Source organism: Brachycentrus maculatus, unplaced genomic scaffold, assembly GCF_059751285.1.
Source record: "Brachycentrus maculatus isolate JH-2025_06_01 unplaced genomic scaffold, ASM5975128v1 h1tg000126l, whole genome shotgun sequence".
Classification (NCBI taxonomy): Eukaryota; Metazoa; Arthropoda; class Insecta; order Trichoptera; family Brachycentridae; genus Brachycentrus; species Brachycentrus maculatus.
The window spans coordinates 944,151-959,678 of record NW_028280879.1 but is presented as its reverse complement, the minus strand read 5'-3'; the positions used below and the strand labels follow the sequence as shown (position 1 = coordinate 959,678).

The 15,528-nt window shown below is 33.8% G+C and overlaps 1 protein-coding gene across 1 annotated transcript in view; it reads left to right on the top strand.

The window, feature by feature from the left end:
• Window positions 1-15,528, top strand: part of LOC148309376 (uncharacterized) — a 125,225-nt gene that overhangs the window by 72,758 nt on the left and 36,939 nt on the right. The window contains exons 27-32 of the mRNA XM_088260181.1: window positions 193-267; window positions 425-529; window positions 618-1,654; window positions 1,976-2,036; window positions 2,218-2,268; window positions 5,931-15,176. Of these exons, the coding sequence (XP_088116307.1) occupies window positions 193-267; window positions 425-529; window positions 618-1,654; window positions 1,976-2,036; window positions 2,218-2,268; window positions 5,931-15,176 (10,575 nt within the window). The remainder of the gene's footprint in view (window positions 1-192; window positions 268-424; window positions 530-617; window positions 1,655-1,975; window positions 2,037-2,217; window positions 2,269-5,930; window positions 15,177-15,528) is intronic.

Below are 15,528 nucleotides of genomic sequence, written 5' to 3'. Positions count from 1 at the left end.
TTTGTTTAATTTCAGAGTACCCATCATCTCCAAATTTCCCTAATTATTCGTTTCCCTAACACATTGTTCAGAAACATTTACAACAAAATATATCAACATAAATCAACATTTACAGACTATTGTTTTTTTCATCTAGGCAGGTTTTCCCACGCCTTTTGTTGAATGATTAATTAATTATAGCTTCGTTTACAGGTATTTTAGGTACAAAAGAGTATCGTAAACCAGAATGGGTGACACACATGGAGGAATTGCAAGCAGCCCTTAAAGGTATTAAATTTCACCAATCTTATTTTTATGGTTACAAAGCTCTGAGATTAAGTCAAGTCTGCTAAACATATAAAATCATGCCATATACGCCTCAATAATTACCAAGGTGCCATCCCTGCCCGTTTTACAAGGGTTGACAAAAATATTTATTTTTCAGCAACGCAAGCCGTACCAACGTTTGTAAAAGAAATATTAGGCGTGAGAGCACAGGAAGAAGAAACAGTGGAGTTCACTTGTCAATATTCTGGAAATCCCACACCGGGTAAATTTATTCTTAAATTTCAGCTACATAATGAAATTATTAACAAGATTTTTGTTGTTGAATTTTAATTTTTTTGTGTTTATTATAGATATTATTTGGTACCATGATGACAAGATAATTTTGAACGACGAAAATACAAAAATTCGCATCAAAGATAATAAAACATCGGTCACTATTCATAAAGCTCGCAAAGTGGACGAAGGCGTTTACATATGTAAAGCGATGAGTGATATTGGTATGGCAATTACAAAGGCGAAACTACAAGTGTCATCTCCCGATGATAAACCAAAAGAGAAAAAGGCTAAGGAACAAAAGACGAAATCGGAAAAGGTGAAGAAAAACGTCACGGAAGAAGTGGTCGAAGAAACGGTCGTCGAAAAAGTAACGGAAAACGAAAAGAGAGTGGCTGACAAACGGGACGTTCAAGTCGTAGAATCTATCGTTGAAATAGAAGATGCTGAAGAAGTAAAGAAACGTAAAGCAAAGCGTACCGTTCAGATTCAAGAGTCTGTAGAAACGACAGATATGGCGACTTTCAAGAAGGTCGACAAAAAACCCAAGACAAAACCAGAAGAAGAAACAGCTAAACCTTTGATACAACCCCATAAGCACATCACGACATCGGTTGTGCAAGATGATGAAATAACCGAAGACATAATCTGCGAAGCTGTGGAGCGGGTTATCGGTAATGTGGAAAGGTCCGAGATTCGACAATACATGGCTACAGAAGTCAGCGAAATTCTCGAAATGATTAACGCCAGAACCTTTGGACCAGGTGAAAACCCGTTAAGGGATTTAGCCAAAATCGGTTTCATGGTGAGAAACGGAGTAAGCGTACAAGAAATTATAAGTCTGTACAACTCTTCCCACTTCCCTGCTCTTAAAACGCCTCAGTCCCAGTCAGCGCTCGTTTTGGCCGTAGAACGGCAAGGATTCGAATCCCTCATAACGGACGTGATGACTGAAGAAACGGTCCAAGACGAGAAAACCCTCGCCTCGATGGTTGGATTCAGAGCTTTTATGAAAATGGTCGAACTGAAGTACGCCTCGGTAGAAGAAGTTATTGTACAGTTCTGTCCGGAAGATTTTACTTCACAAGATTGGGAGAAAAAACAGATTACCCCTGTAAGTGACATCTGCTATGATTTTTTTTCATGAATCCTCTTCTTCTTCTTCTTCTTGGCATAGGCCTTGTGGCCTGTTTTTAAGAGGTCCTCCTCAAACGCCTCCTGCGATGTCGATTCCCAGCTGTCGATCCATCTCTTTGGTGGTCTGTCTGTTTGGAGTCGTCTACCATGAGGTTGGCCGTACAGTGCGATATATGAGAGTCTGGATGGTTCCATTCTCCTCACATGCGCATACCATTGTCTCCTTCGTTGCCTTCCCCACCTACCGACATGAATCATTAATACCTCTGAAAATTTCTAATTCAAATCTATTTTTCAGACTACTGTTGAAAGTATGGAAACACAATATGCTATTGAAGAGGAAAAGAATATTAAAATTGGTAAATAATATTTCACTTGTTTTCAATATTTCACTGTTATGAGAAATAACAGGTTCTGCAATACATGTATCACAGTCATAAAAAGTTTTTTTCAACGATATTTAAAATTTGCACTTTGACATATAGTCGTACCTAATTATGTGCATATAATTTTGTAATTGGCGTAAATTGTTTATTTCAGATAAGAAAAAGATTATCAAAGAGAAAAGAAAGATTCAAGAATCCAAGCAAGGTAGATTTTTAACTATGTTATATTTTTCGCGGTTGAAATACATTCAATATCTCAAAACTATTTAAATATATAATTTCATTTCATTTTTCAAAAAAATATTTCAAAAAAATATTTAACTGTTTTTTTAAATATTTTATTCCATGGATTAAAAATAAAATATTAAATTACTATTATTTCACGACTTATTACATTTAGATTCGTGTGTTTAATGTTTCAACTTTTTTTTTTCAAATAATATTTCATTTTCATACTTTATTTGATGATTCTATTTGTCAATATTCAAAATCGAATAAATATAATTTAAATGGTTGTGTTTATTTGAGTTCATATATTATTATAACCGAATTCATATATATTCATATTCATTTTTTCTTATTCCATTTGAACTGGAATATTTAATGTTCCTTTTTGTTCTTACCACATTTGAATCGAAATTATAAGTTCATTGTTTTTTTTTTTAAATTAATATCTTATTACAATAGAATTTAAATATTCAATGTTTCTTTACGTTACTCTTCAATCTTATTCTATTTGAATTATTATATTAATTGTGTCGCCTACTTTCAAAATCCGCCAGATCCATCTAAGTCGATTTTACAAAAAAAGCAAAATTCTCCGGGTAACGTTTATGTTTCAAAGATTTGTCTATCTTTAGATAAAATATTATGAAATAGAGGATTTTCGTATTTAAAAAATAAATCAGTATTAAAAAAAAACACAAGACACAAACCGATGATGACGTCATCTTAATTTTTGACCTATCCCCGCTCTTTTATTGGCCGATATGGGTCAGAAGGCAAGATTCATGAATATAGCGGAATTTAAAATACAAAGCTATTTTTAAGTATTTTTTTAACAGGGTTTTCAAGTACATAAATATTTTAAACAATAAAACCCACAATTGGCATTCCGATAGAGTATTCATTTTTTAATCTAATAAAATTGGATCTGGCGGATTTTGAAAGTAGGCGACAAACTTGTTACTCTTTATTGATATCATATCCCAATTTATTTTATACATATTAAATGTTCCTTTAGTTCGTTTCTCACTCCATTTGAATTTATCAATAATGATTGTGTCACTTTTTAAAATTATATTGTTTATATAAATAATTATTAAATATGTTTTAAATATACCAGTTGAAAATATTGATCTTATTCTTTAACTAAGAATGGATCAATTAAAATGAGAGTTTAATAAAATTAAAACAAAATCTTAATAATTCTTTTAAAAAATCTGATTTAACATAAATAAGCTTTCTTTAACAAGTGTGGTAATTATTAACGCTCTAACATATACGCTGAATTAAATTGTACTGTAGTTTTTAAATAAAATAATAATATCAGATAAGTATAATAATAGAAGAGTTTCTGCTCAATAAAAAGCTTCTTTTCATCTCACCAATAGATGTCTCTAGTGAAGTTCTAGTGATTCAAGAACAAAGTTTCAAAATTGGTTCATATAGAACTTCCAAGAATTTGAGTAGTGTGGTTGTCAATTATGGGTAGAATTGGTGAATGTTACACGTGTGTAAAGTGATCACTTATACCAGCCTATGACGGTCGTCAGCCCCGTAAATGCCCAGACTTCCATATTCTTCTTCATCTTTGATGAGATGTCAAAAAATAATATGTAAATAATAATACATTGAAGCTATAAGAATTTTAAATATTTTTAATTTTAAATACAAATGTCTTCATTTATTGTGATTGCAACGATAGATATATTATTTTTTTTAAATTTCATTTTATGCAATATTAATTTTTAATTAAAATAGTTTTTTTAAATTATAGATTTTTGCTTTTTTATTTTTTTTTAACAAACTAAACATTTATTTTATTTATATGCTTCTATGATTCAATAGTTTATTTTTAGTGTTTAACAATATTTCGAGTAATTCACAAATCACAGCGGTTTTTTTTTCAATGTATCTAAACAAAACTACAGATTTTAGGGTAAATTTATTTTAAAAATAATTTACGTAAATATGAAAAGTTAGTCACATTGTAAAATATTTATAAATTTCCACTCAATGAGTATTATTTCTTTTTTATTTTACTCTAAATTCCGCCAAGATGAAATTTATAAATAAAAAAATAAATAATAAAAAAATTCAAAAATATTTTCCATTGAAAAATACACAGGTTGTTTTTTTCTAAATACATGCAGTTCGCAGTGCCTAATTATAGCATAATACTTAAAATAAGGAAATTTCGCGATTATATGCCCTCGGAATGTAATAATTTTAAACTTATTTGAACTACTTGATTGAATCGCCGGCGTTGTAGCGTTGTTAACAAAATGTATTCCGACATTTTCATAAAAAAAACCTATTTATTCATGTCCTTGTACATGGTTTGTCAATCGTATGAGTAAGGTATGAAAAGTATGTGGGATATACCGTACAGAATGCGTCCTTTTAAGGTTATGTTCATGTGTAATGTGTGTCAGAATGAACCGCAGTTCGGCAGATTCCGTTTGACTCCTGTTTTCTGTCGAAATCACGCCAAAGTGTGATCCGTTCGATAAAAATATGTAGCTTCGTGTGAACTCCCTTGATTTTTTCGCGTTAACGAAAACAAATACGTTTAAAATGACAAAAGAAAAATGATGGTACAAAGAGTATTCTCGAATCTGTTGACGTAGAATTACACTAAACCGATTTATTTTGAAAGGATTTTTTTGAGAAAAGGACATAGTTAAAGTACATTATCTAGGATTCAGTTACTGGTACGCGCAGTACAATATATGTGATATTAGTAAATCCGCCAAAGGACTTTTCCTTCGATCAATTTTTCCATGCAGATTTTAAGAAGTCTCTTTTACGAAAGTTTTGAGACGATATAAAGCGAACCTTGTCGATATAATTAGACTACTATAAGTACTAAAGTATATCTACTGTGTCGTTTGATTTCAGGGTTGCAATTGAGGCAGTGTTTTTATATTTTACCGGGATTTCGAGTATTTTTATTTCTTAAATAATTTAAAATCGAAAATATAAATTGACTAAAAAATATAGTTTTTTTTTCGGTTTGAAAGAAATGAGTCGGTATTAGTTTAAACCTACTAAACATGTATATACATATATATCGCAAATTAAAATGCTGCTTTGGCTTTCGCTTTGTGTGTAAACGCTTTATCACCAAATACTACTATATGTAAGTGTGCTTACCGCAAGAAGTGTTCAAGAACCCGCAAAGTAAGTAAATGCTTTATTCATAAAATAATTACCTTTTGCATGAAAAACTAGTTGCCACGAAGAAATCTTACTAACGCTACATCGCTCATGTATACGTATGTGAGAAGTTTGAGGTGAATTGAAAGACAATCGAAAAGGTTTCTAATTTAAACGGTCGACTTGTATTTTTAGCGTGTTGCGTTAGTTTCCTAAATAAAATTATTGAACACTTGTAGTTATAATATTATTGTTGTATTAATATATGTGTACATTCTATACTGATAATACTTTACTAATGTTATATTATACTTACTGTCTTAACAATAAAATGAATACTATAAAGCTTCACAAATATAAACAAATATATTCGTATGATAAAAATATCATATTTAAACAAACTATAAAAACAAGAATAACAAAAAAAGTCGTTAATACTGCGTGAAGGATTTTTTAAATCTATATGCTCTTTACCAACTTTCACAGAAATCAAAGAAGTGGTTGACCAAAGTCTTTCATTAGAACTACAAGAAAGAAGACGAAAGCATCATTTACTTAAAATAGAAAGTTCTTCCCAAGGAGTCGAGGAAATGAGTGTCGAGAATGCGGAGAGTATCGATAGGTCTTCGCCGATCGACTTGAATTCGGGTATTCCGTGCGACATAAGTTCACAAATGGCTGAAATAATTCCATCGAGTGAGGTATCCAACATGATCATACCGAGAAAGGAAAGGGAAGAAAAGGCGGTAGTAAAAATAAAAACCTTAAACGCTTTTACTGAAAAAACGGTAGAATCTCAGCAAGTTGAAGTGGATGGCATGAGTTTACATAGGCACATGGAAGCATTCGCAACTCCTCAAGTACTTCCGGTTCAATATTTGGAAATTAATGAGGTTTCCACACACGCTCAGACAGACGACCTTGCCGCCAAGAAGGAAGTCTCTCAAGTTCACTCGACGGAACGCATAACATGCAACGAGCAGTGCGTCATAACGTCAGAGACCCAAACGAATATGGAAACGACGAACATAGTGAAGGTGAGACCTGTTGAGGACTATGCGGACACGCAACTCATCCTGCAAGAAGCTATGAACGTTACCGAACCGATAGTCTCGCATTCTGAGGAAGAATACAAACCGCACAAAACGCAGGCGACGGAAAGCGCTCGAAGTCACATCATTTCGCAGCAGTCGATTATGGTTACTGAAGTCCAGGACGAAGTAAGGGAAAAGGACATTGTCGCCAAACCGTTAGATGCGGCTGTATTACCCAACGTGGGGATTTCTCTAATGGAGCCTTTAGAAATTAGCTCAGTTTTCGTGGATGATAAATCTGGCAAGTATTATCCCGAATTATTCGTTCCGACTGAAACAGCCACTACGAAATTCATTTCGGAAAACCAATTGGTAACGCAAATAATAAATGCGCCAGAATTTGAAGGGAAACTTTCCGCAGACAAAATTCCCCCTAAACAGGCAGCTGATCTTAATTTTTACATCGAAGAAGGTTTAATTGTATCCGAACAAAATGTACAGGATAAAGAAAATAATTTTATCGAAACTCCAAATCCTATCTATTTAGAAGCAAATTCGGAGTTTTCGCTTCTCAAAAGCGTTTCAAATTTCATTCCAGACGTTCAGATGAACGAATATCCTCTCAGCCAAATGGAAACCGATAAACGAACAGCCGATGTGGAACTGATCGAGCAACAGCACTTAACGAACACAGTCATTCTATCGACAGAAAAAGAAAATCAGTACAACACCGAAAAGATACAAGCTAAAGAGAATGCAATAACGACCTTCAATCTTTTAGAAGGCAGAAATGATTCTTCTATCTTAATACAAGAATCGGAAACCGAATTGAAAAAAGGTGAAATTAATAAGGGCATATTGGCAAGTTATTCGGTAGGTTCTCGAGAGCATTTATCAACCACCGAAGTACAGAGCATCGATCAACCATCAGAATTAGTGCAAAGCTTGAAAATGGTCAAAGAAGAAATAAGTCCGTATGTCGAACCATTCACTGCCACGGAAGTTTCATTCACGTTATCTCACGAGAATGAAATAAATCAACCGTGCGTCACTACTAAAACCAGCAACGTTGTGATGAGTTTTACTCCGATAGAACACTTGAATGTAACGGATACATCGGTGTCTGAAAAAGAAGATATTTTGAAATCGTTAGTGTCCCCTCCACTCCAATTTAGCAAACTAACACCTTCGCATACATTAAAAACTACGGTAACGGAAGAAATTAATCTTTCAAGTCATGCGGATATTTTACAAAAAGATAATTTAATCAAAAGTCACGCCAAGGAAGCGCAGGATCAATCGATTCACAACGAAATAATAGTTGCAGAATCAATTATATCCGAAAATGTACAGAGCACTGCAGAAAACCAACATCCCACTATTACCGCTCAATCGGAAATTTTACAACATGCTGGATTAAATATTCAGCAGGTTTTATGCAACGACAAGGAAGAAACTTTAATAACGGATTTCATTGCAAACGAAAAGTTCGCTTTGCCTGATATATCATCAAATCACATCGTAGCATCTACTATGGAAGTAATGGCAGAGCCAATTTCTACGCCAATTGAGAAGTTGAGCGAAGCCATCGAAAAGGCTGACCGCTTGCATACCACATTCCAATCGGTTTCTGTAAGTGCGCAACAAGCTGTGGAAAATGAGACTCAATTGGAGAGATTCCAAAAGCCTGAAGAAAAATTGATATCTTCCACGAGGATAGACGATATGCGCGAGTCATTGAACGTGTCACAAATTATTAGCAGTGAGGCAGAAGGTATTTACGAAACTAATACAGCATATGACGTATGCAACGCATCTCCTAACGTCATAGGAAGAAATATCGCTTTGTCTTCCAAGCTGGAAACAAATATTGGCATAGGTTTTATCAAGCCATCGGAGGATTTGCCTCATAAAAAAGCTACGATGACAAGTGAAATATTCAATGAAGTCGGGGTGCTCGAACCGGATTTACAAGAAAGGATCATTACGTTAGAAGAACCCGCAAAGCCTAAGACCGTGGAAGCTGATTATAATATAATTCCCGATCAAAGTATTTCTGTAGAAGAAACCATTACAAACACCGCAACTGGTGATTTGGAAGATCTTAAGAAACCTAATAATGAAAAGGCTACTGTAAATGTGACAGCAAAGGAAGCAATCGTTCAGCAAGAAATAATATCTAATGACAATACAAGTGCTATAAGCATTTCAAATGTAGTCAACGAATTGGCAAAACCGTCAAATGATCCTCTGACTATAGCTTGTTCTAATGAAGTAATTCCTGCAGAGTTTGAAGGAAAACATACTGAAATTAAAATGCCAGACCAAATAAATATAAATTATAATTATATAGAGCAACAGAGTATAAGCATATCAGAAATACATCCAGATTTAAAAGAGGATAAACTTCTTTTAAATAAATCGGCAGACACAGCACTAGCTACAATGAATATTGAAAACACCGGAAAAGTTGCGTCGACAGATGAAATAATTTTATCTTCAAAAACTGAAGACTTGAAATTAATAACGGAATCTCCGTGTATAGCCGATACTCAACACGTACCCTTGTCTTCAATAGAACAAACAGAATGCACCAGTGAAGAAAAAGAAGGTACGTTCAACTCACCTAATATCAATGTAAGTGTGAAAGCTGAAATAGACATTACTAAAAAAGAGAGTTTAGTTACAACGATAGTCATGACGGATGACAAAGAAATTAATTTGCACGAACAAGAAAGGCCGAAAGAAGCAGTGGCGACTTCCGATATAATACTTCATACAAGTACATTTAAAACACAAGTTATACCAAATAACTCTCTTTCCGATTTAGAAATATTACCTGCTAAAACCACAACAGCCAATATACAACATACACTTCTAAAGTCATTGGTTAACACAGATACATCTTCTGCTGAGCTTGAAGGTATACTATACAAAAACATTCTTCCATATACAAAGAACGCTGAGGCCCTACTTGACTGTGAGCAGGCTACTATCATAACTGAAACTCTAATTCAAGATAAAGAATCTTATCTAGAACCAACGACAGATAATATTATGTACGAAAAAGCAAATACTGAATTTTCCAACAAAATGGTAGCTCAAAGTACCGAAATTATCTCACAAGATTCAACTACAGATATTGAAAAACAAGAACATCGCGTATCAGAAGCAACTCCTATTCATCAAACGTTCGAGGCTCTTTTACAAACAAGACTTATTCCTGCTGAAAAGGAATCTGAACTCCTCATTGAAAGTGACAAATTCTCTAGTAAAATTCCGGCATACGAATATGAACTTAAAAAAGCAGTAAATATTACAGAAACGTTCTCTCAAGATGAAGGCATCAATAAGTCGGATAATTCCATAGCCGTATTCAAACCCAATACAGAAACAATCAATACCAATAATTATTTACCGGATATGTTCAAAGTAGCCCAAAAATATGAAACAATTACAGATGATAATGTAAGCCATGTTACGCCACTGAACCAAAAACAGGATAAAGCTTCACTGAATACTATTCCATTACAGTCATTAGAATGCCATGAAGTAGAGATCAATGAAAATGAAAATGAACTTCTACATATCAAGGATGGTGCAAAAAGAAAAGCAGCTATGAATCTCAACGAAGTAGAAAGTTTAAATGTAAATACTGTTGTCTGTTCAGACAACATAGGCACATTTATCCCTCAAAGTGTTCCCAGTTCGGAAAACGCTCAACCAAATTTAACAGCCGGAAGAGTTGCTGAGCAATCAGAAGTTACGTCTTTGTTGAGTTCCAAGGATTTCAATACTACAACACCGGCGTTTACGGTAGCAAAGTCCGCGCAATCGACATTGGATAGTATTCAACAATGTGAGACGCTTATCAATGAAAAAGAAGATATTCTTTTGGCCAAAAACGAACCGTTCGATACTCTAGCAAATATTGAAATGCAATATGATCATTCGATTGTCACTACAGAAATATATACCTCAGAAAAAGAGACTTCAGAGTGTCATGAAAGTCAACATGATTTCAAAAATGCGATTCTGAGTATGGATGTAAATAAAGTAATTGCGGTACAAAGTGCTATAATTCCTGATACTCACATTTCTGAGCATCCTCAATTTACGGCTTCAACTGCCAAAGCAAAACTTATGTCTCCGGGCGAATCGGACTATATAACAGTTAAAGAAAATATAGTATCAGAATCAGAAAACTATTTTGAAGCAAAACCTACACTACAAAGTAAAGCTAGTACTAAAATACAAGAATTTGACGCAACAACAATCACAGAAGTAGTTCCACATAGCAAAGAGGGGTTATTTACATATGACAAAACTCCTGACAAAGCTACCGCAAACACTAAGTTAAATACGTTTGATACATTTGAGCAGACAAGTGTTGAAGCTCTTGAAGGCGTTGAAAAGATACTTGTATTAGAAAAGGCCATAAAAGAAACATGTGCTAACATTACTCAAGATCAATTGATCAGCTTAACGTGTGCAGAACAAATGCTTGAAGAGCGTCCAGTGGATTTCATAAATCCGACTAATCTTGAAGAAAGCATTGCTAGAAAAACGTTACCAGAAAATTACGGTATTTTAATCTCAAGTCAAAACTATGAAGAAAAAGAACAAGCGTTACCAGTATCCGAGTTACCGAAAACTAATACTGCTAATCCAGGATTACTTAATAAATTATCATTGCAACAAGAAGAAATTGTATGTCATGAACAATCAATTGACTTTGAAACAAAGTCTTTTGATAAAGAAAAGGGATCAGTTAAACATCAACCTAATGAAGGCATAATAGTGTCTGAAAATACTATTCAGGAACACGAAGGACATGATATAGGTAAATTAAAATTAGCGGAATGTTTTCCCACTAAAGAAATTATACAATTATCTTCGTTGAATGTTTCTGAGACCTTTGCAAATGTATGCGAAGACAAATTCAGTTCAAGTAAGCCATCTGAACTTAAGGCAGAGAAACACATAATTCCCAGCACACATATAACAACTGCGGAAACCAATATAGAAGACAACGTAACTCAGTTGCCGCTTGATATTGTAAAAAAGGAAAATATTCTGATAGAATTTGAAGTGGGATCCGGAATAACTGTTGAAGAACCTTTCATAAATGATTCCGAGAATATATCTGATTCTAATATTCTACCATCCTTTCAAAAAGCTGTCATTAATTTTAATGAAAACAGCGGTTTATGCATTACTGAAATTAGTTTAGATGAAAAGGAGGATACTATCAGTCATCTCTCGTTATCGGAAACAAAAACTGCCACTCCAAACATAATGGAATATTGTTCGGTTCAAAGTGAAGAAACTATTTCTCACTCAAAAGCAGATAATATCATAGAAGAAGACGTTTTGAAATCTCAAGCTCTGAAATCTCACATAGAATCGCAACATTACTCAACATCAGAAACACCTGTATTGGTCAGCGAATCTCTTTTCGATAAAACGCATGATAAGAAAACGGAAAGGTCAATAATAAATATTGAAGCAGCTTTCTCCAGCGCATCTACACTGGAAATAAGTTTACAAGAAAAGGAGGACAATATCAATCAGCATTCAACGTTGGAAACAAAAACCGCCATTCCAAATATATTGGAATATTGTTCGGTACAAAATGAAGAAACCATTTCACACTCAAATGCAGGTAATATTTTGGAAGAAGACATTTCTAAATCTCAGGCGCAAAAAATTCACATAGAATCCCAACATTACTCAACATCCGAAACACCCGTATTAGTTAGCGAATCTCTTTTCGATAAAACGCATGATAAGAAAACGGAAAAATCAAAAATAAATATTGAAGCTGCTTTATCAAGCGCATCTACTCTGGAAGTTAGTTTAGATGAAAAAGAGGATATCATTAATCAACTTTCATCATTGGAAACGAAAACTGCCATTCCAAACATTTTGGAATACTGTTCGGTTCAAAATGAAGAAACGATTCCACACACAAATACAGGCAATATTTTAGAAGACGATATTTCTAAATCTCAAGCGCAAAAAATTCATATAGAATCGCAACATTATTCAACATCCGAAACTCCAGTGTTGGTTAGCGAATCTCTTTTCGACAAAATGCATGATAAGAAAACGGAACATTCAAAAATGAATATTGAAGCTGCTTTATCAAGCGCATCTACTCTGGAAGTTAGTTTAGATGAAAAAGAGGATATCATTAATCAACTTTCATCATTGGAAACGAAAACTGCCATTCCAAACATTTTGGAATACTGTTCGGTTCAAAATGAAGAAACGATTCCACACACAAATACAGGCAATATTTTAGAAGACGATATTTCTAAATCTCAGGCGCAAAAAATTCACATAGAATCGCAACATTATTCAACATCCGAAACTCCAGTGTTGGTTAGCGAATCTCTTTTCGATAAAATGCATGATAAGAAAACGGAACATTCAAAAATGAATATTGAAGCTGCTTTATCAAGCGCATCTACTCTGGAAGTAAGTTTAGAAGAAAAGGAAGATATCATTAATCAACTTTCATCATTGGAAACGAAAACTGCCATTCCAAACATTTTGGAATACTGTTCGGTTCAAAATGAAGAAACCATTCCCCACACAAATACAGGTAATATTTTAGAAGACGATATTTCAAAATCTCAGGCTCAAAAAATTCACATAGAATCCCATCATTACTCAACATCCGAAACACCCGTACTGGTTAGCGAATCTCTTTTCGATAAAATGCATGATAAGAAAACGGAACAATCAAAAATAAATATTGAAGCTGCTTTGTCAAGCGCATCTACACTGGAAATACGTTTAGAAGAAAAGGAGGACATCATTATTCAACTTTCATCATTGGAAACGAAAACTGCCACTCCGAATATTTTGGAATATTGTTCGGTTCAAAATGAAGAAACCATTCCTCACACAAATACAGGGAATATTTTGGAGGATGATGTTTCTAAATCCCAGGCTCAAAAAACTCACGTAGAATCGCAACATTACTCAACATCAGAAACACCTGTATTGGTTAGCGAATCTCTTTTCGATAAAACGCATGATAAGAAAACGGAAAAATCAACAATAAATATTGAAGCTGCTTTATCAAGCGCATCTACTTTAGAAATAAGTTTAGAAGAAAAGGAAGACAATATCAATCAGCATTCAACGTTGGAAACAAAAAACGCCATTCCAAATATATTGGAATATTGTTCGGTACAAAATGAAGAAACCATTCCACACTCAAATGCAGGTAATATTTTAGAAGACGATATTTCTAAATCTCAGGCGCAAAAAATTCACATAGAATCCCAACATTACTCAACATCCGAAACACCCGTACTGGTTAGCGAATCTGTTTTCGATAAAATGCATGATAAGAAAACGGAACAATCAAAAATAAATATTGAAGCTGCTTTATCAAGCGCATCTACTCTGGAAGTAAATTTAGATGAAAAAGAGGATATCATTAATCAACTTTCATCATTGGAAACGAAAACTGCCATTCCAAACATTTTGGAATACTGTTCGGTTCAAAATGAAGAAACCATTCCCCATACAAATACAGGTAATATTTTAGAAGACGATATTTCTAAATCTCAGGCTCAAAAAATTCACGTAGAATCCCAACATTACTCAACATCCGAAACTCCAGTATTGGTTAGCGAATCTATTTTCGATAAAACTCATGATAAGAAAACGGAAATATCCAAAATGAATATTGAAGCTGCTTTATCAAGCGCATCTACACTGGAAATAAGTTTAGAAGAGAGAGAGGATATTATCCAACAGCTTTCATCGTCGGAAACTAAAACTGCCACTCCAAATATATTGGAATATTGTTCGGTTCAAAATGAAGAAACTATTCCCCACTCTAACACTGATAGCATTATAGAAGGAGACATTATTAAGTCACAAGCTCAAAAAACACACATAGAGGCACAACATTATTCAACATTTGAAACTCCCGTATTGGTAAGCGAATCTCTTTTCGATAAAACTCATGACAAGAAAACGGAATATTCAAAAATAAATATTGAAACTGCTCTATCAAGTGCATCTACACTAGATGTGATGATAGAAGATAAAGAAAAGATTTACGAAACAGCTAATCAACTAGAATTTCGGGCAGATATAACACAACTAGAAACCACCGCAGTATCCAAAACCGACAACATAGTTTTAGAAAGCTTAAATACAGTTGAAGACCAACTTGATGTTAAGGCTTTTCAAACATATCCTACTCAAGACGAATTCAACAGTTTATCACAAGAAGAAATCATGCTACATGACTATAATAAGACGTTCGATACGGAAAAAATTGGATCACAAAGCGCTAATATAGTTATAACTGAAAAACAAGGATTTAACGTTGATGAAATAATTGCACAATATTGCGACGAAGAAATTATAAACGTCCCCAAACAAACAGTAACGGCGAAAAAAGAATATATACCAAATAAAACAGCATTAACTTCCGAAGTTTTAACGGAACAATCATTAAAACCGTTAGAAACTGAAAAAGAAACGCTTTCTTTTGCAAACACACAAAGTGAAAAACCTCACGAACCCTTAGAAATAAAAGAACTACTCCCATTAATTAGTTGTGAAACAAAACAATATTCTGATACAACACCAGTTCAAGCTAAAATAAATTTACACGAACACGCTAACATTTCAGTTGAAGTAGTGTCAATTCTACAAAAAGAAGGTGAGTACCATAAACCAAAACTTTCATCCCTGAAAACGGCTAACTAAACAAATCATCAAAAATCACATCAGACTGAGTAATTGATTTAATACGAAAATAACAATTAACATTTTCTAACCAATATAACAAAATACACAATATCCAAATTAGAGCAAGGAAAAACCATCAACACTGCCAACATTATAAGATCGATCGGTTTATCAATAGGTATATAAAAAACATAGAAGAAAAATATTAGCGGTATGCGTTAACGACACCGAACTGAACATGCATAATATAAAAAGAGACACAAAGTAACGGGGAACATAACAGGTTTAAGTAGCGGCGAGGGCATATTCGGAAAGAAAATACT